Below are 22223 nucleotides of genomic sequence, written 5' to 3' on the forward strand. Positions count from 1 at the left end.
TCATACAGATGTGTAGGTCTGTACATTTCACAGTAGCAATATTGATAATCATCCTCTGCATTTACATTTTTTGAAATAAACTCTTAGTTAATATTCATAAAGGCACATACTGTTTAATATTAAAATTTATTTATTGATATTTTCTTGACTTTTAAAGGCATACATACTGAGCTTGATTATGTCAAGCTCATGCATGTATACAGGGATGGAGCATAATTACTTTTCTTTTTCAGTGAGTAATTGTGCTGTATATATGAAAATAGCTTATAGTATCATAATGGCCATAAATAATCCCTCACCTGGGGCAAGAATTAATCATCTTATCTGTTAGCATTTTTGGTAAAAAGTATTCAGTGCATCCCATTTTAAATTGTTCTTTTAGTTGTTACACACAGTTGTTTTATTTGTCTAAACAAAGTCAATGGTTTTATAATTTTTTACTAAAATTAATATTCATCCTAGCTTCCTACAGTTGACCAACAAACACCACAAACCGGAAACCCCCAGATTATGACGAATGGCACATCTGACCAAACAACTGAGGTAAACTACTGGTAGTTTTTATTGATTTAAAAACTTCCTAGCATACCATACATCCAGGTTTTTTTTTGTTTTTGCTTGGTACAAAATTTGCCAAAATTGGATAAATGTGCAATTTTTTATTTTCCTCAGTAATTTTTTGCAACTTAAAAAGTTTCTTATAGCTAACAATACCAGTTATAATTTCTGCTTATTTATTGAAAAAGTTTAGAATATATCATTGCAAATATTTCAAGATATACAGTACCTTAAGAGGGATAAATGGTTATGGCCAGTTTGAAACTATTTTAATCTCTTTAAGAATAGCTCTTTATAAAATACATGTATAGGAAAAAGTCAAATTTTAAAGCTAGAATATTTAATTGATTTTTTTCTTTGCTATAAAAGAAAGAGTTTATATCCAAAGATATCATATCTTAGATTTGAATAAAGGTCTGATAGATAATCCGGTGTTCATTTAGCCTCCTTAATTACAGTAATAACCTAATATTTTATGATATTCTTACAATTAATGAAAACAGATGTGATATATAAATTCACAGGATTGTTTTAATAGTTTCAGCTGCAAAACGTTGAATTGGAGGAAATGGAATTGAATGTTAAAGAGGTATTTTAACTATAAATTTCATTTATTATAAGATCATGTATAAAATTACCCAGCAAAAATGATAATGAAGGTTTGATGTGCAAATTTAGTCAAACAGCCTTACTTTCTACACTTAATAGCAGATAATTTAGATTATGATGGATGATTTCAATAGCTACCCTTAATTATACTTACATAAACTGGGTGAGAACAATTAATACTTTTTAAGAAAATGATTCACTTCATAGAAAGCATAAAATGTTCAAACTTAGTTTATACTTGTATAATTTATGGTAGCTTTTGAATTGTTTGATTGAATTAAGTTGCCTGAATATTTATGTTAGGATGAGGCATTATTTTATATGTTCATAAATTCAAAATGTTGGAAGAATTTATGTATAAACATGTACATGTTATTTAACTCCATTATCTGTTTCATTAACATGAAGATGAATTGTCAGTCTAATGCACTTTTCTGGTAAACTTTGCACCGAGTTCAAAGTACATGTAATTGTATATAGTGTCGTTTGTAATTGTCCAATAGAGTTTCATAGACTTACAAGACTTAGCTGCCAGTGAACAGTTAAACATTATATTGTTTGCAAAACATGTGCATCTGAAGTTATATTAAACCATGTGCATATGTCTTCTATCATATAGACTTGCTTCAAATTTTAGGCAGAAGATTTTAATGAGCTCGTGAAAACCTACACAGATGCAGATGTGGAATTTGAACAACAAAACGGGTACCTGTCATCATTTTGCCTGCAAAGAAATCCAATCACAGGTGATGGTAATTGTCTGTTCCGCTCAATAAGTTTCTCCCTGTATGGTCATCAAGATAATCATCAGGAGCTAAGAAATTTGGCCGTCAAAACACTGAGAGGTAATATGCATGTTTTTCAAAATTATTTTCTAGATGATGCAGGTACAATAGATGAACAAATAAACCGTTTAGGCCAACAATATACATATGCAGATCAAGAGTCAATTTTAGCACTGTCCATGGCTTTGAACATTAATATCTTGGTCACATTTGGAGGAGATGTACATAATTCTCAAAAAACTACCTATGAACATACTTTTTCACAAGGTCAGCCTCAACAAACCATCCATATTGCATGAAGAAAAGCTGGTGGAGGTCATTATGAGTCTATCACCGAGGTAGATACAAGTAACCAGTTCTCTTCCTTTGTCCCTAGGTTAGATCCAGTGTTGTTACCAGGTCAAGATCATAGCAATACAAAACCAAAAGGTTCACAATTTTCAAAGCCAATCAATATGCATAATTATAAATCACTTAGTTCTCCTCCTTCAATATCGGCACTGCACTCTTATGTTAAATCTGAGGACATTCCACTAAGTCACAGTCAAGGTTCCAAGATGTGTCATCAGTGCAAGGTCTCCTTTAAAAAAGTAGAGAATTTAAAGAAACATGTCAAAAGGTTTCATTCTGGTCAGGGTCAAGCTCCATCTGTTTGTTCTAAGCGTAAACTTCAAGCCTGTATGATTTCAACATGTTCCATGCAGTTTCAAACAGAAGATCAACTTATAGAACATGCTATAAATGTTTATGATGCTAATATTAAAGTTGAACATATGACATTTGACAATTTAGCTCAGTTTTCAGAATTCCGAAGCAATGAAGAGTTGTCCTCTAACACTAAATTCGTTCGGAGGTCAAGGCCACAGAAAAATAAAAAGGGAAATAAGGTCTATACTCTAGTCTGTCACAGGAATGGGCCAGTCACTGCACACAGGGCAAAAGGAACAAAACCAAAGACTTCTCGTAAAAAATAGAAGGGACACTGTCAAATCAATAGCCTTTGCCCAGCACGTTTTGCAGTATGTGAAACAAGTGATGGAAAGGTGGTGGTAAAGTATATCAAATCCCATACCCATTCCTTGTCATTTGAACAGAGTAAGTATTTACCTATTCCCGACAGTTTAAAATCAGAAATAACCAGTATGCTTGCTCTTAAAATTCCAATAAATAATATTATAGACAAAGTAAGGGAACATTTTAGTGACAGAGAGGGTAGGGATAATTTAGATGACCTTAAGTATTATCATTTGATAGATCAAAAGAAAATTCATAGTTTGAAAACACGACTTGTAGATCCTTCAATTATTCAAGACAGTAATGATGCTCTGTCAACTTCTTTAAAGGTGGAAGCTCTACGTCAAGAGTCATTCAACCCAATCCTCCTATATAAACAACAAGGCATTGAAGATCCTGCCAAAAGTCTGCCAAGGAGGACTTTATTTTGGCCATCATGACCAAACAACAGCTGGACATGTACCAAAAATTTGCAGGCCGGATTTTATACATGGATTCCACACATAAAACAAATAGTTATTCATTCAAGTTAATTACTCTCATGGTAGCTGATGAGTTTCGTAAAGGTTATCCAGTTGCATTTTGTATTTCTAATAGTGAAGATGAATTTGCAATATCTTTATTTCTGTCATCAGTTAAGGCTCTCTCCCCTGAAACAAAGGTCAAGGTTATAATGACAGATGATGACAATGCAGGGTGGAATGCAGCAAAGTCGGTCTTTGGTTCTGATCTTCAGCAGTTCCTTTGTACCTGGCATATTCAAAGGTCATGGATAAAAAATATCCACAATCATTTTAGGAATGATGCTCAGAAAACAGAAATATAATGTTATCTTTGTGCCATGCTGCAAGCAAAATCAGAGAATGATTTCAATAGGTATAAAGAATCATTGATCTCAAAACTTCTTACTATGAATCCTGGGTTCTTAAAATATTTGATGGATAATTACTTTAATCGTCCTGAGAAATGGTCATTGTGTTTTAGGAAAGGAATAGAATATGGCAATGTTAATACCAATATGTTTGTAGAAAGTTTTCATAACCAGCTGAAAACTATATACTTCTCAGGGAAGCGCAATAGGCGCATTGATGTGCTTTTAGACACTTTGTTAAAGATAGAGAATTACCATTTTATAAGACACCTACAACGTGTTTCTTATAACAACCTTTCTGATAGTGATGTGCATATTAAGGATAGGCATGACAGGGGTTTAGATATTGATAATTCCAGGGTTAAGCAAATTACCAGCAGTATCTTTTCACTAGTTTCTGAAACAGATAATCATATTATAGAGGCCATGCTGGTTGATTGCTCACAGAAACATTGTTACAGCAAATGTAAAAATTTACCATGCATAAATCTTTGCTATCACATGTATCAATGTTCTTGCAGTGATTACCATAATGGTCATATATGTAAACATATTCATAAAATTCATTCTCTTTCCAGTGTTTCAGATACTATTGTAAGAGATTTAGATGAAAATGAAGTGCAACTTTGTCATCCTGAACCAACAGCTGCATAACCTAAAGAAAAGACATCCAAAATACAACTGCAGCGAATTGATAACCTTCTCGATGAACTTGGTCATCAGGTTAAAAATCCACAAGTCATAACATATAGATTATCTACAATAATTAAGTCTTTAGAAAGTTTATTTTCAGGTAATAAAGCGTGCATGACCATTCAAGATGAAAATCCCATGAAGCTAAATCCCACCAAAAGAATTGCAATAAACGCAAATAATATACCGCAACCATGGTTTCACAAAACTGAAAAGAAAAGGGGACGGCCGAGGAAAACACCACTGAAGAGACCAGCAGAAGAGGATATGAAAAAACTTCTGAGGTTTATAAATATTTTTTTTTAAATATACTTATCAATAATAGGGATGATTTTGCTTTGGTTGAATGGTCACAGAAGATTCACTGATAAATACTTGAACTATATGTTAACTATGGAGAAATATATAAGAGAATATAAACCCTACATGTATTGTAAAACTTGATCAAAATGTGACTTGTATTAAATGCAATATACTAGAAATTGATTAACAAATGCTAACTTCTATTGAATCTCATTAATATGACAGGAATGAAGGGGAGACTCCTACACAGACACAGGGGACAGCAGAAGGACCATCTCATGGCTCTGTTGCTCCCTACCCTCCACTCAGGTTGGTTCATCCCCAAGGACAACCACTGCAAGTGTCTCGGAGTGATGGACAAAATGTGTTTTCGTAAGTTACTTCGTTAAATTGATTTTTAACATGAATTTTTTAAAGTATAATTTATAATCACTTACAAGCACATTGAAACTACTCCTGTCAAGTGCAATAAATATGTTGAATTTATTGATGTTATTGTGCTTATGTATGTTTATTGATTTTATTACAAAGTATTGGCCAAGGTGGACTGGGTCAACCATCTTGGATGAGAATACCACCATCTATGTTAAGCAAAAGGATAACTGTTGTCAAAGATGGAAAGCCTTTTCCACTAATGATACATAATTAATTGTTAAACTATGAAATTAAAAAAAACACGTTTTAAAAGTTTTTGGAAAGGTAAAAAAACAAGAGGCCAATTGGCCTTAACGGTCACCTGAGTAGCATATATCCAATACACAAACTTGTCATGGAGTCTCATATATGCATCTAATTAATTAGGTTTCATAATGGAGTAGAAAAATTAAAAATTTGTAATGACAACCACATTTAATTCAAAAAGAACTGTGAAACCTATAATTTTGGTGAAAAACTAAAAGATCTGGTCTACAAAATAATGAATTCAGTTTTCCTTTCAGGTGTGTGGGAGTAAAGAAGATAATTTTTTAACGTTATATGCATTAACATCTATACATCCATTTTGGCCCTGCCCTAGAGTCAAAACCCATACCCCAGGGGACATGAAAATTAAAATTTCAGTAGAGGACTTCCTGGTAAACATAATTATTAGTCGTTTTTTTTTATACAGATGTGTGAGAATAGAGAAGAAGATTTTTAAACATTATATGCATTAACACTTTATTGCCATATTGCCCCCCCCCCTCATGTCCTGAACCCCTGACCCAGGGGCCATGAATTTCACAATTTAGGTAAAGGAGATTGTGGATATCATAACCATGTATTCAGTTTTTTGCCCACATGTGTGGGAGTAGAGAAGAAGATTTTTTAAGATTTAAATCATTTTTACTATATGGCCATATTGGCCCCACCCTAGAGCATGAACACCTAACAAAGGGGTCATGAATTTCACAATTTTAGTAGAGAGCCTCATGGACATCATAATCATGCATTTAGTTTTTAACAAATATATATGGGAGTAGAGAAGAAGATTTTCTAAGATTTAATACATTTTTACTATTTGGCCATATCGGCCCCACCCTAGAGCCTGAACCCCTGACCGAGGGGTCATGAATTTTACAATTAAGGTAGAGGGCTTCATGGACATCATATCCATGCATTTAGTTTTTAAAAAATATATATGGGAGTAGAGAAGAAGATTTTCTAAGATTTAATACATTTTTACTATTTGGCCATATTGGCCCCACCCTAGAGCCTGAACCCCTGACCCAGGGGTCATGAATTTCACAATTTAGGTAGAGGGCTTCATGGACATCATAATCATGCATTTAGTATTTAACAAATATATATGAGAGTAGAGAAGAAGATTTTCTAAGATTTAATACATTTTTACTATATGGCCATATTGGCCCCACCCTAGAGCCTGAACCCCTGACCGAGGGGTCATGAATTTCACAATTTAGGTTGAAGGCTAACCCGGCTTCATGGACATCATTATCATGTATTTAGTTTTTAACAAATATATATGATAGTAGAGAAGAAGATTTTCTAAGATTTAATACATTTTTACTATTTGGCCATATTGACCCCACCCTAGAGCCTGAACCCCTGACCCAGGGGTCATGAATTTCACAATTTAGGAAGAGGGCTTCATGGACATCATAATCATGCATTTAGTTTTTAACAAATATATATGGTAGTAGAGAAGATTTTCTAAGATTTAAAACATTTTTACTATATGGCCATATTGGCCCCACCCTAGAGCCAGAACCCCTGACCCAGGGGTCATAAATTTCACAATTTTGGTAGAGGGCCTCATGGACATCATAACCATGCATTCAGTTTTTTCCTTACATGTGTGGAAGTAGAGAAGAAGATTTTTGAAAATTTGTCTTTTTTTGCATATTTGGCCCCACCCGTGGCACCACAGGGGTGGTAGAGCCATAAATTTCACAATTTAGCTTCTTCTTACCATAGAGATGCTTCACACCAAAAATGGTAATGATTGGCCTGGTAGTTTTCAAGAAGAAGTTAAAAATGTAAAATTGTTAACGCACAACGCACGACGCACAACGCACGACGACGGACGAAGACCAATTGCAATAGGTCACCTGAGTGACTCAGGTGACCTAAAAATTATTCACAGAGGATTACGAACTCACGAATCACAATAAACACCACTCCTGTACGCTGTAACATGACACTTTTGGAAAGGAAACTATTTAAAAAAATTATACTGCATTTTATAACTAATTCGTCACAACATAGATGTGTCTCATAACAAATAAATGATTTAAATTTGACACGGCTTTTTAAATCGCTGGTCAAAAATTTTCAATTTATTAAATTTTTTTTGTCGAGAACAATGAACAAAACTACATAGTCCTTGCATTGATTTTGATGAATCAGACCCATTGGCTCTCATCTAATGTTCATAACAGAAGCACTTAACGTAACATATTTTTCTCACAATTTTTTGCACAAGTTACAAATCGCTGCCATCTTGGAGTTATTTAAAACTGTGTCGTTGATGTCATTAACAAATGGAGTTTTTTGTGCTTAAAATGCATCAGTGATTTTTTGCGATCCTCTCCATCTTCCAAACGGTCAACGGCATCTAAGCTTTACATACACAAGGTGAGTTTGCAATATCGTTTGATTTAGAAAACATCAATAAAAATTAGTCAATCGTTTCCATCTTCGCTAGCCAAGATATAACGATCCATGCTGCTGCACTTTGCTCTTAAACTAGCGAAGATGTCCCTTTTCAAGCGTTTATATATGTTGTCAATAAGTCGCGTGTTAGGGTAGGCACTGGCACGATAAAGAGTCTTTGGTCACTTATATCTCAAAAGGGAGAAATATCAGTTTAAAAAGCATTTTAGAAAGAAAGATGGACTCGGAATGAATGAATGTAGTACTACATTATAATATTCATGAAATTGTATTTTAGAAATAAGGAAACATTCCTTGAGTATTACGAGCTGATAATTTTGGTCGGAGCGTGGTCAAATCCAATAAAAGCCCGAAGGGCTGAAGGGTTTTATGATAGAGGATTTAATTGGATTTGACCACCCGACCAAAATTATCACTTCATGATATTTAAAGAATGATTTTTTATTACTTAAATTTATATAATTTCCAATTATTTCCACACTTAAATCAACATGTTAAAATCACTTTTTTTTTCATGTAGCACAGGCTATGTATTGCAACGCGGCGCAAACAATATTACCGGTTTTCGGTTACACAAGTAGAATCGATCTTCTGTCGAAGTTTAAACTATGCAAAGTAATTTAAAATTAATTTCTTTATGGTAACACAAAACCAGCATTTTATGCATCGATGGTAAACAAAGCAAACGTCAAAAAGATTTTAAAAAATTGAAATAGGACTATCTCTGATTTGCCAACACATATTTGAAATCTTATTTCATTTATTTATAACGATTTTCAAAGTCTTTAAACAATCATTCCCACCTCAATCGAGGGACAAACCTTAAATAAGGGGCAAAATGACGCAGTAGCCTTGTATGTTATTTTTTTTTTTGTAAAGAAATTTTGTACATTAATTTCCCATTGATATATGGTTTATTTCACCGGGAAAACTACTGCAACGTCTTCTATCATACATTTTTACCATACACATACCCAGCAAAACATCATTAGAACGCTTAAACAAAAACATTATTATGAATTCGGACTAAGCAACTTTAACTGGCCTTAATTACATTTTTCTTCTCAAAAATTAATTGCTCTTTTTTTATAACAGTAAAAATAAAAATGTTGGCAGGATGTTATTCCCGATTTCTTTCATTTCATTATGAATGCATGCAATGTAAAAGAGAGACACATGTCTGTCGTGTTTAATTTTTTTAAACGGAAAATAAGAAATGATTTTTAATTTTCAAAGATAATGGATTAAACGGTCGGACAATCTATAATTTATCGATTGGCCATTCTGCGATCAAGTGCAATCCCTATATTAACTTCAGTAATCAATGCTAACAAGTTATCGTTGTTTTAGTCATAACCCAAAATGACCCAATATTTACATGATCAAAAATATTGATTCAGTCAGCTCTTTCACAGTTCTGAAAAATGTACCATTGGCAAGGTAATTTTTTGTCAATGGACAATGATGATTCTCCGTAGAAGCTAAAAAAACATACGATACAAGTATTTATTGACTAGTATGAGAAGAATGAGTGGGCCTCTACTTAAAAATTAATAGAAAAAACCCCGCATGGTTGCGTGTTTTACATTATACGCTTATCAATGTTATAAATAGGAAGGCCAATATAGTGGAGGCTTTAGTCAAGCGACGGTCGCGTCCCTCGAGCTACTTGTAAAGTATGTTAAAATAACTGTCATATTCAATAGTCACTAAAATTTCGATCGACCCTTGCAGAATTTACTATGTTAACAAAGTGCATTAATATCAACAATATAAACGCAATGTGAACAATAAAATTTTTAAAAAGCGCATTGACTTGGTCCCGAATTGAACGCACTTCCAAATATATATATATATATATATATATATATATATATATATATATATATATATATATATATAATATATATATATATATATATATATATATATATATATATATAAGTTAATAATTTTTCAAAGTGCGTTGAACATTGAAACAAGCGTGTGTTGTAAGGCGCTTTTAAAAAGGATAGTACATTTAAAAAATAAAATGTGTTGTTTGGTTAAAAACATCATTTAAATGTTCCCTACAGGGGCGATGAAGATTCGCATCATTCTTCACTTATAGTTCACAGTGATCTAAGTGGCCAATTGACAGCTTAACGTAGATCCAGAAACATAATGAGGATAAGACACAGCAGGCATCACATATTGATTAATCAAACATATACGTATGTGTATCGAATATTCTATTACATGTATGCCTCCTAGTTGCCCCATCTACTGCACACAAATATTCATCTATATAAAAATTGCTATGATAATCACAACTGCATCATTTACATACAAAGTTACAAGTGAAACATTAACGACGAAAACGTCAATTAACTGTACCCTCCAGGGCATTCATTGTTAATTCACTTGGAGTTCATAGTGTTATATGCGGCCTGTTTTCCGTACATCATTAAGGTTGAAGCACGGTGGGTTGTATCAATGATTGATGGATGTTAAGCTGAGATATGTGTAAAACATATGCTGTATAGTTATTCCGCACATTGAAAGGTAAGTGTAATCGATTGATTGAAGAGAATGTGTTACCTTTACGGTAGTTTGACTTTACTAAATGTGATACATACACATACAGACAAGTATATCTGTATGTTAACTAGTGTTAAGATGGTGTTTAGGGCACAAACATTTTTTCTTCACGTTAATACAGAGTTTGTTGGTTATTTTAACTCCAGCTTAGAACATGTCTATCTATATTGTTTTATTCTAAAAGTTAGTCTTCAGTATATGCAGGATTACACGAAACCGCGTTAAACATTATTTTCATTTTAAAAAACGTCCGCCTCGTATAATACCTGTTTGTTATTGTATAACAGTTTTCGTCAATGTTAACAAAGTATAAATAAAATGTTTATAGGGAAATGACAAGAGATACACGTGTCTATATAAATTATTTCCTGTTCTCTGATGACTATTTATTTAGACACTAAGTGTTGATATCGATTTCCATTTATCACAATATCCAGAAGGATACAGTACGTTTTATTGATTTTTGGCGTACTTAAAGTTTTAGGGCGACAATGACGCAAGCAAGACATGCGTTAATTTTCTTGACCACCAGCCTTCGTTATCACATGAAGTGTGTACTTTGTTTCATTTAAGCGAAAATTTGCATTGTATTTGGGAGCTACTTACGAAATACAACTTGCCGCAATTGTATTGTATGTGTGTGTCTTATGAAATCACAAAATTATAAAATTAAAATCATAAATAAATGCACACTTGTGCAGATCAAGAGCAATTGTTATGTACATCAGCCTAATATAGAGACATAATTGTCCAATACATAACAGATCGCCCTCAGCGCATGAAGGAGCAATTTTACTAGCCGAGAGTCTTGTTTTCAAAATAAACACTCCACACACTTGGGGTCAAGCTTAGCAATGTGTGAATGAATGTAATTATATACCAACCTCAGGGATTGGTTCTTGTTTATACTTTACCGAGAGTGGTGTGTTATACATGTACAAGTACACATTGTGTATCCATGTTTTCCATTGGGAATTATATTATGTAAACTTAAAGTTCTCATCATCAGACTGGTAGTATAATATTACTTTAGAAAACAACCATTTCCATGGAGGAGTTGGATCCGGTTACCCTGACTTGGAAAGATGTCAATGTTTATTCAACTCAAAAGAAGGGATGTTTTCACAGACGGAGCGCTAAGTTATCGAAACATATATTGAAGAACGGTAAAATTTTAAAATTGAATTATTTTAAAAGAAAGTTACATTAAAGAACATGCATTTTAAATGTTGCGATAAAAACCTACGGTGATGCTTTTTCTACAACTAATTGTTACTCTATAACTAATCAATGCTGAATTTATTTCAGTCAGCGGAATGATTAAACCCGGAAAGCTTACAGCATTTATGGGAGCTAGGTAGGGTATATATGAATTATTTCCCCAAAGTTACGTGTACATCGACAAATTCCTTTTATAGGAGTAAAACCGAGAAAAATAAATTACAACAAATGTTCATTGTTATTCATTTATTAGCGGAGCGGGAAAATCAACCTTGATGAATGTTCTAACGTTCAGAAATAGAGGAAAGCTCAAAATTGACGGCGATATTCGAGTTAACGGAGTCCCGGTGGATAAATCCAAGATATCCAATATATCTACCTATGTCCAACAGGATGATTTGTTTGTTGGCACCATGACCGTCAGAGAACAACTTACATTTCGGGTTTGTACATCTCGAATAAACATGAATATGCAATATGCCAAACCTTGGATAAAAATAAAACGCATGTATATAATTGAAAGTTAATTTTTAATAGCACTATGTTCTATAGATATATACTCAGCAGTTGCGTTGGAAGCAACTTAAAAGGGAGGGCTAGACCTTATCAGAAATCTTGACAAGCAAAAAAATTAGTATTTACATTATTAATCAATACGTTTAGAAATAAATTCTCAGAATAAATGAAGATAAAAGAATAAGCGCTTGTGAATACAGTAACTGTTTAAAATATTTATAGCACTATTTCTAGGCAATGCTACGAATGGACAAAAGAAAACACACACAGGAAAGACTACAGAAAGTGGACGAGGTTCTTCATGAGGTTCGACTAGTTTATTAAAAAATCTGGTTGCTTGATATACTAAAAATACATGCACTGCTTTTTATGTTATTGATATATGTTTACAAATGCTTATTTTCTCAGAATATATAGCTAAATTTGTCACTGATAGGTAATGTTACCTGTATGACAGATTGGCCTTTAACTAGATGAACTGTTGTATTTATATTTCTTTTTCTTGCCCTTGATTCAAAACTTTACCTAGGAAACTGTATTGTATCTAATTTTTATTTTACAGCTAGGTCTACAGAAATGTGCTGACACGATTATCGGTGTTCCAGGAAGAATCAAAGGAATTTCTGGTGGAGAAATGAAAAGGCTGTCCTTTGCTTCAGAGGTTTCATTTAAAAGCTTTACAGCAATGATAAGAATAGATCAAAGAGGGGTTGTTTAACAGCTCTGGTGTCGAAATATCAGACGATAGAAAATTTTACCAAAATTCTTGATACGACAATGTGATTATTTTCCGGAAACTCCATGGTCGGTGTCTTTTATAATAATAAGTAATTGTCAATTCTATATTAAATAGTATGATTATATGTAAACAATTGTGTACGTTACAATAATCGATTAGATCTTACTGTTTTGTTTAGCTTTTGACCAACCCCCCTCTCATGTTTTGTGACGAGGCCACTTCCGGTTTAGACTCGTTTATGGCTCACAGCGTCATTCAGTCTTTAAAAACACTGGTCTCAGAGGGGCGGACCATTCTCTGCACTATTCACCAACCATCATCTGATGTCTTTGAGCTTTTTGACGAGTGAGTACATATCTCAAAACTCATAATAATCAAAATTAAGAATCACAGTACAACAAATATATACGTCTAATTTAAAGTAGTGGCGAATGTCAACAAAACAATTTACATACTTTTAATGTATTGAAACATAGGGACCAAGCCCGCTTTAACATTTATTTTGATGTAACCATAAATAAAGAAAGGGGTCGAACTCTGACGCAGATAAAAAAAAACTACCAGCTCGCTTCAAAAGCCTATTAAGTCAATTAATTTTCATAACATTTGCAATATGCATGTGGTTTTAAGGAAAGTGGTGTCCGAGATACATTCATGCCGAATTTAAAGTTGATAGGTCTTAAAATAGCAGAGGTATACGTCATTATTCTCTCGAAGTCGCCAGTTTATTTTTACTCGGACATATACCGGTCCAGGGCTCCCGATGGGTTTTTGCCTATGAAAACAACAGAATTTCGACAGGTGGAGAAACATTCGCACTAATCTCGTAAAATCTCACATCTAACGCACGCTACTTACATCCTCAAACAATGATAACATTCCTTAAATTCCTTTTGCAACAACACCAACTTCAGACAAGGCCGGCCATTGTGATATCTAATGTTAATGTCAATTTCATTGGTTGATATTTCTGATGGTCCAATTAGAATCAGTCTTTCTCGAAGACGGCAAAATGGCTGGCCTTGTCAGAAGTGGATGTGGTTGCAAAATAAAAGTTAAGTTTTTAATACTTGTTAAAGTTTATTCCAAAAAAGGACGGAATGACTTCGAAAAACAGTGTTTCTATGTGAATGATTGAACTCCTGTGCTGTAGAGTGTTCCTGTTAGCAGAAGGTCGAGTGGCATTCTCAGGACCCGTCAGTGATGCTCTTGAATTCTTCAAAAGGTGTCGTAGAAAATGAGCAGTATCTTCTTAATTTCAAAGTTTCAAATCATCTCTGTATTCTCTTACTTGTATATTAAATGTAATTTTTTTCTACTCTTAAGCAATGGTCATCCTTGCCCAAACAATTACAATCCGGCGGACCACTTTGTCATTACTCTGGCTATTGAACCTGGGCAAGACACACAGTGCAGAGAAAGGGTTAAAGTAAGACACACATGTAATATGTTCAATTAAAGAAATATAAAATGCAATATCGGGAATGTTCAAATATAAAAATAGCGTACTATGTTGTTTACTACGTTTTGAAATGCTGACTCATTTTCAAAAAAGATGTGTTTAATCTTGATACATGAATAAATGGAAGATTCAATATTTAAGTAGTATACAGGAATGTGCACGTACCTATGTAGCATGCCATAATTTTGTGCATCATACATACAGACTCTGAAACGTACTACTACACCACACGCTCGCTAAACGGTTCACACGAAACGCTGAACGGTTTACACGAAACGCTGCACGCTTTGCCCGAAACGCTAAACGATTTACACGAAACGCTGAACGGTTTACACGAAACGATTCTCGCACGAAACGATTTGCTCGCTTTTCACACGCTTTGGACACGCTTTTATCCTGATCGATTCGGATCCTCTCGGATTTTTACCCTGAATCTGTTTGTAAGAATAATTTTAAGAAAACACGAAATAATAGAAATACTGATATTAGAAACATTTATGTACAGAAGTATTGAATTGATTAATTAAATTAATTTGGTACTTATATTTAAAGCCAAATTTTTTTTAGTCACAGAATTAACCAAAACTACTACTTCTATAAATATATTTGTTTTGCCTCGGACTAGAATGTCGCGACGTCATTGGATGAAACGCGTCACGTGGCTGCCTTACAAATTTCTTTAAAAGGCAAGCGTCAAAATTTATAGGGCAACATGGCGGACGTAACGTTATTTGAACTGATTTTCTACACAAACGTTTGTTTACATATCAAACTTTAGGTCCTCGACAAAACAAAACACTTATTAGGTTTGTTACTGACTGTTTAAAGAAATTTGTGGGGTCGGTAAAGTCCATAGAAGGCTCGGCTTCGCCTCGCCTTCTATGGACTTTACCGACCCCACAAATTTCTTTAAACAGTCAGTAACAAACCTAATAAGTAATATTATTGCTCAAAAGAAATATCTATGATTCTTATTAGTGCCGTAAATAATAAAAATTTCAGAGAAAAAAGTTACCGTAACAAAATATTCAATACCAAAAATAAAATCCGTATGATTACAAACTGAAATCGGTTTTTCAGTATTCGGCGGGATATCTTTTTCTTCTTACATTAGCATTTTTATTGGTTTCAGAGAATATGATGTAAAAATACGAACAATAAATTAAACTGATATTAATTACATTGATAATTTTGAAAGTTGCGTAAAATAAAATTAGTCACATAAGTTAGAAAAATGCTATATAACAACCGATTATTTTTCATGTTGTATCATTCGCGTAAATAAATATTCCGTACATAAAATCACAGAAAAAAATCAATCGATTAAACAATAAAGAAAGTTGTCATTACTATTTCGGATTTCGAAAAGAACAAAAAAAAAAAATGAATTAAATTTTTGTCTCAATATTCGTATACATAACCGGCGCCCTGCATAACGGTGTACAATATATCTATCATAATCTATTTGAATTTAGTACAATGCATATAGATTCCCTTAATAATTAATTACATGTGTACATTTTAGTAAAATTTCAGTGTGTTAATTACTTGTTGTTTTCTGTTATCAGTGTTTAAATAATTAAAATAATAACTTGTAGAAATATTTTTAATCGGGATTCAGAAGAATTTACTTCCCGCATTTCATAGAAATTAACAGTATATTTTCTTTCTATGTTTACATTTATTTTTGTTCAAATTAATGTTCAATAATCTATCATTAAAATTGTGTGCATCTTTAAAAACTGATTCCGACTACCTTGAAGTCATTAAATTTCTATTGGCTATTGACAAAAGAAGAGACGCGTGACCATCCAATGAAAACGAATACACAGAGTTTGATTGACAGGTTCAGCCAGGTGCAGGTCCTTCCTGATGTCCGAGGTTATGTGTGCTGGTTGTACACAGCCGAATGGTCTCAGTAACTAGTCTTCTTTCAATTCGCGTATCTTTCTTTTGTTTGTTTAAAATTAATTCAATTTTGTAAAAAGATAAGTATATCGTTTCTTATAGATTTTTTTTCATGAGAATATCTACAAAAGAGTTTTGCCAATCACAAACAGTTTAAAGTAATGTTTAACACAAGCGCTATTTTGAAACAATTAAATTGTCAGAGAGTTCCGAACGAAATCTGATGAACGTTTCACACGGTTCTCGCACGCTTTGCCCGAAACGATTTACACGCTTTGCCCGAAACGCTGCACGCTTTGCCCGAAACGCTAAACGGTTTACACGAAACGCTTCACGATTCACACGAAACGCTAAACGGTTTACACGAAACGCTAAACGGTTTACACGAAACGTTTCTCGCACGAAACTCGCACGCTTTTTTGGTGTAGTAATACGTTTCAGGGTCTGTATCTTGATTATTTGATGCATAAATTTAAAAACTGTCAACTTTAAATTATAATATTATTGGTTATAATATTATTATGATGTAAAATAGCTTACCGTTGCGAACGTTAATGGGTTGAGGGGTTTACTATTGGTATTTGACAAAACATTTGAGCGTAGCAGAATTTGTGAAGTCATTCATTTACTTGCAGGAATTACATCCATGTTTCATTCTAGTTTACAATATGAAATAAATAATATCTCGTTTCTTTTAAAATACAGAATATATGTGACAGTTTTGAGACCTCCGAAGCAAATAAAGAAATCACGGAGAAAACCAAAGAGATGTCAAGTCACCCCGAAGAACATTTACAACAAGTCAGTTGGTTTTTTCTTGCTCTTTCGCCTTTTTTAAGCTTGCATCATCTATTCCACGCTAAAATTTTATTTACATAATATGAAAAAAAAATCTTTGTAGGTGATGGACAGCCTTAAAGAAAGTTCAAGGTATATTTGTATACAACTTAGATTTATCCATGTATGCACATCAAACGGTATATTCTATCAGATGAAATGTGTAAGACAGTAATTTATTTTATTGATTTTGAAATGTTAATGAATTTATACAGGTATGAGGCATCAATCCTACAACAAGTGAAGTGTGTATTTTGGAGAAGTTGGATAACAAATATACGAGATCCTATGGTGGTTCGAATTAAGTTCATTCAAACCGTTGTAAGTATTCTCTTCCCCTCAAAATGCTGTTCTGTTTTCCCATAATATTAAACCAATAAAAGATGTTTTAAGTTTTCAGCACGTTATCTAGTTCAAAAATTAAAGTGTTGCATGTTTTAACTAGTATTAAAACAAAAGGTAATATTCTAAGTGTCAAGTTTTCCAAACATTTCAAGAAAACGTAATTATCATGCCATGTGAACGAATCTGTTAAAAATTTCGTTAAAAGACGAGAGACAAGTTGCGATAATACTCTTGATGTCTTTCATCGACCTGCACTATCTTCTTTTGTTTCAGTTCTTTGCCTTGATTCTTGGGTTGGTATATCTCAAAACAAACGATGATTATGAACAAAAGGACATTATGAACATCAATGGAGTCATCTTCATTATAATCACCAATCTCAGCTTCTATCATGTGTTCTCCGTACTTAATGTAAGGACAAGGAGTGATACACCTTTTGTTTCTTGTTAACAAATCTGAGCAACCTTTACTACAGTCAGTGTCTTATTTTTTGTGTACGGGTTTTATATTCTGGTTTATCAATCAAGTGTTATATTTTTCGAAGAGATTCAAGTAAGGAGCTTTTAAGGTCTTTATAGTATGGTAACCTCTCTTTAGTAGGATTTTACGTCTAACATTTTAAACTTTCTCTCCCTCTATTACTATGTAGGTGTTCCCCTTGGAGGTTCCGGTCTTTATGCGAGAGTATGGGACGGGACTATACAGCGCAGGGGTCTACTACTTAAGCAAGACTATAGTCGAGGTTGTAAATCATGTTACAGTAACTTCAATATTCTTTTGCAAGTTTTGACACATGACACAATGTTTATGTAGTCATAAAACTTTCATAATACCTGTGCATTGCCCCTATATTTTGTATATTTTAGTTCAATAATCTTCGGCATAACATTCTTACGTACCATTGTTTAAAAAAAGTTTTTTTTTAACTTTAGATTCCCTTTCTTATCATCATACCTATCATATACATGTCCATATTGTACTGGATGAGTGGTAAGTACTTTTTTTTTTTTTTACAAAGAAACTATTTTTAAGAAATTTTTAGATTTAACTTTATGGGAAAATTACTTGTTACCGCTTTATACATGTATTATTAGCTAATAATAAGGTAACAGATGCATACGAATGAGCGGACTAGTAATTTTAATTAGGACAACATTTTTTTAAACATTACTAACTGGGCATCAACAATTTACCTAGAAACTGTGTTTAAGGTCATTACGCTCCTGCATGTGTTCTTCAAGCATAGCACCAATAGGTAAACTTCTAGTCAGATAAGGTCTATGAAATAGCTTAAAAATATTTTCAAAATTGTTTTTAATTCATGTACATCGATCTGCTATGACTATGAATTTCAGTATTGACCTAAATACTACATTCTAGGTCACTGTAGCTGCAATTATGTAGCCCTCTCCGATTTTTATATCTGATGTTTAATGGAGAGGGCTACAACTTCATACGATTTCCTTAATGGTGCAAAATAAATTTTTTAATGTCTGAAAAAAAAAACGTTTTTATCTTTGACTTCTTTTAGATAAAATGATTATTTAATTCAGGTTGATCAAACGAACAGTATTTAAATCAAAACCAGATAAAACACATCAGCAAGTTTACCAGTCGTCTTTTTCTGCAGCCATTGCAGTTCTCGTGCGATTTTATTGGATTTACGCTCAGAGTTTTTCTGGGCTTAATTATGTGAATGTCCGTGTATGGAGTTGTAGCCCCCCCCCCTTCCCCCCAAAAAAAAAATCGGGAGAGGGCTACATTATTACTACTAAGGTCCCTGCACAATTTTCAACTATAATTTTGGCGAGGTCTTGAATAACTATTAGACAAACAGATGTTTATGCATTGAAAATCCAAAAGAATTAATTTATAATAATAATCTTCTAACCAAAACCAATACTTTTCTTACACGTATCAGCTTATCTATTTTGCTTGCCTTCTACTGCTAAATATACATACATATTTGGATCGACAGTTACATTTACATATAAAAAGTGTCAAGATGTGTTGTATTGGAAATGAGAGAACTTAATTATAGCTGAAGTTTAATTCATCCAAGGTCCTTTTAGAATACATCTCAGTACCTTTAATTATAAGATTACAGGACATGATATGTATTTTGGAATCATTTACATGTAAATTCGTTGGAGCCAATTTACGTGGATTGTGGGTTTTAGGCATAACCGTGGGGCTGCTAAAATGTGAAAGAGATCTACCAATGAATACCACAAAAGCCACCACAAATTCTAATGATTTCACAGTATTTAACTCCAAAACGAAATATATTTAGCAGCTAAATATGGAATATTTATTCTCTCATTAAGGATTTATTCAAGACGGAGAAGCATTCATCACCGCCACAGGAGTATCCATACTAATTTCCAACGCAGCAGCTTCATTCGGTAAAAAATATTTCTTTTAAATAAGCTTACCTACATTTAATGACATTTTAACATCTTCCCCGTTTAAAAGTGACATGATAATTTAACGGACAGACATGCAGTTCTTTGATTTTTCAATAGAGTTTTTGTCTGACGCCTGAAAGCAATTTAAATTCCTATATCTCTTTAAATGCATGTTGAATGCTCTAAAGATTAATTGTAACTTCAGTAACATGCGCTTATTTGTGTCAATGTACTTACATGTAGGTTACGTGATATCGACTGCCGCCCCCTCAACAACAGCAGCCTTGGCTATTGCCCCAGCTCTAATGATTCCCTTTCTGTTGTTTGGTGGATTTTTTCTAAACAGTGGGTATGTACTTTCTTTTTTTCAACCAAAGAATTCAATCTTTATGATGGAGTTCTACATGTACGTCAAGGCTATCAAATATTGGTTTTATTGCATAATTGTTATTGAGAGTTGTTTTTTTATTTATTTGAAATTTGTCATTTGGTCTCTAATAATTAACAACTTACGAATAGCGTAACCTTAAGTCAGTAAAGTTGAATGTGAGTATTTCAAATTGAAGATCATACTATTTTTAACAAGATAATTAAAAAAATATTTTTAAAAATTCGGCAATGATTAAGATATTGAGCTTCTATTAAGTTAAATTAATATTTTAAAATCTTTGATCTGACAAAAACCGGAAATGAACGAGGTTGAAAAGTTAAATGGAACAAACATGGATTGTCTGTAAACAATTTTAAAATAAAAATGATGTTCAATCTCACGTTATTATAAAAAGGACCCCTGATTTACACTCCCGATGTTGTTAAATATCCAGTGTGGCTAAATTAATAGGGTTCTCTGCTTTCAAAAATAAAACTTAAGGAAGATACATGTATATACAAAACTTAAAGAGCTCTTAGTTTAGTGATCGTTGTAACGTAATTGCCATTTGATTGTATTAAACATTTTGAACAATGGCAAACAGATAGTGATTGCAATAGATTGTTTTAGTCTTTACTGATGTTTCATCTTGTTTTCGATGGATTGAAACAAAATTCAAAAAAAGAAAGTGTCGTTAAATGTTTAAATTTTCTGAGCTTTGAACTTAATGTTCTGTTTATTCAATAGATCCACACCCGACTACCTAATATGGCTGAAATACATTTCTTGGTTTTACTATGGCAACGAAATGTTGGTGGTCAACCAGTGGGAGGATGTTGATAATATAAGTAAATATGCTTGCTGGCCAAGGGAATAATAATTACACAAGGCAGCTAAAAAAAAACAAAGATAAAAAAAAAATGAACGTGTAACGGAACTTGAACAAATGAAATCTAATATATTTTTTGAGAAATCGTACATTGAGAAATTAATTCATTATATAAAATTCAATAACTCAAAAAAATATGCTTGTCTCTTTTATTCATCCAATGTTATTATTCAAAATACAATATGAACATATAAAATGTGTGTATAAATTCTTCGTATGAAGTGGAAATGAAATTTATTTTCTTTTTAGGATGCAGCTCAGGTCCTTCATGTGTTCCAAATGGAGAACTAGTAATTTCAACTTTAAATTTTAATCGGGTATATTGCCTTTTAGTCACATCTTTAACACTGAAAAATTTTGAGTCTTTAGAAATTTCATATACAATGTAAGATTAAAAAAGTAAATATTTATTGATAACAATTATAACATATTCGGTTTTTGACTAATTTATTGGATACATGTAACTCTTGTTTTACAGGACAATTTTCATTTAGATCTAGGACTGCTCTTCGTTCTAATCGCAGCATTCCGATTAATTGCTTTCCTGATTCTTTTGATTCGAGCAAAACGGTCGTCTTTGTAATAAAATACTCATCTGTGATTTAAATTCGCTGTGCAATAAAAACATTTAAGTTGTCAATACTTTGTTGTTTTATAGTACATTTTTGCACTTTAATGTAATAAAATTTAGATATGCGTTTCCTCTTAAGGGTCATTTTACTAAATCTCGTATAATTTGCTTAAAATGATTCACTACCAGAAAATAGAATTCATCAGACTAGGTCAAAGGATTTTATCAAAGTTGTTTTTTTTTTGGCAGTGCCTCATCTGTCTTAATTTGGCAAAATGCTGTACATTATTGGCGTAAACTAATATAAGATTTTGCATATGTAAACGGCTTATAAGTTTCTTTTGAAGACATTTCAATGGATTTGGTAATGAAGTCAACGCTCTTAATTTGCAAACGAAACAAACATTCATGTATAGTTTACAATATGTAT

The 22223-nt window shown here is 32.9% G+C and overlaps 2 protein-coding genes and 1 pseudogene across 3 annotated transcripts; all 3 read left to right on the forward strand.

Annotated features, from left to right (window-relative positions):
- The first annotated feature begins 290 nt into the window (after positions 1-290).
- Positions 291-3357, forward strand: LOC128186400 (uncharacterized; annotated as a pseudogene).
- A 1000-nt stretch (positions 3358-4357) lies between these two features.
- On the forward strand, positions 4358-5482 carry LOC128185330 (uncharacterized). Its single transcript, XM_052854954.1, has 3 exons — positions 4358-4814; positions 5059-5205; positions 5365-5482. Exons 1-3 carry the CDS (start codon positions 4645-4647, stop codon positions 5480-5482), a joined length of 435 nt encoding a protein of 144 aa, XP_052710914.1. The 5' UTR covers positions 4358-4644.
- A 4797-nt stretch (positions 5483-10279) lies between these two features.
- Positions 10280-21862, forward strand: LOC128186396 (protein white-like). Of its 2 annotated transcripts, XM_052856211.1 has the most exons (20): positions 10283-10491; positions 11561-11693; positions 11836-11884; positions 12002-12191; positions 12499-12570; positions 12827-12925; positions 13182-13348; positions 14157-14228; positions 14330-14432; positions 17079-17174; positions 17275-17303; positions 17426-17531; positions 17829-17966; positions 18205-18297; positions 18488-18545; positions 19883-19960; positions 20207-20312; positions 21081-21181; positions 21472-21539; positions 21701-21862. In XM_052856211.1, exons 2-20 carry the CDS (start codon positions 11576-11578, stop codon positions 21803-21805), a joined length of 1848 nt encoding a protein of 615 aa, XP_052712171.1. In that variant the 5' UTR covers positions 10283-10491; positions 11561-11575; the 3' UTR covers positions 21806-21862. The 2 variants fall into 2 exon arrangements, with proteins under 2 accessions (XP_052712173.1, XP_052712171.1); XM_052856213.1 differs by lacking the exon at positions 21081-21181 and having other exon boundaries at positions 10280-10491.
- Positions 21863-22223: the final 361 nt, after the last annotated feature.

The sequence above is a fragment of the Crassostrea angulata genome, chromosome 5 (assembly GCF_025612915.1).
Source record: "Crassostrea angulata isolate pt1a10 chromosome 5, ASM2561291v2, whole genome shotgun sequence".
In the NCBI taxonomy this organism is placed as follows: Eukaryota; Metazoa; Mollusca; class Bivalvia; order Ostreida; family Ostreidae; genus Magallana; species Magallana angulata.

What these genes read in the sequence shown, in the direction of transcription:
- LOC128185330 (XM_052854954.1), top strand. Translation starts at nt 4,645, where the DNA reads ATGACCATTCAAGATGAAAATCCCATGAAGCTAAATCCCACCAAAAGA. An exon ending in GATATGAAAAAACTTCTGAG is followed by an intron (nt 4,815 to 5,058) that starts GTTTATAAATAT and finishes TTAATATGACAG; the next exon opens with GAATGAAGGGGAGACTCCTA. An exon ending in GATGGACAAAATGTGTTTTC is followed by an intron (nt 5,206 to 5,364) that starts GTAAGTTACTTC and finishes TTTATTACAAAG; the next exon opens with TATTGGCCAAGGTGGACTGG.
- LOC128186396 (XM_052856211.1), top strand. Translation starts at nt 11,576, where the DNA reads ATGGAGGAGTTGGATCCGGTTACCCTGACTTGGAAAGATGTCAATGTT. An exon ending in ACAGCATTTATGGGAGCTAG is followed by an intron (nt 11,885 to 12,001) that starts GTAGGGTATATA and finishes TTCATTTATTAG; the next exon opens with CGGAGCGGGAAAATCAACCT. An exon ending in GGCTGTCCTTTGCTTCAGAG is followed by an intron (nt 12,926 to 13,181) that starts GTTTCATTTAAA and finishes TGTTTTGTTTAG; the next exon opens with CTTTTGACCAACCCCCCTCT.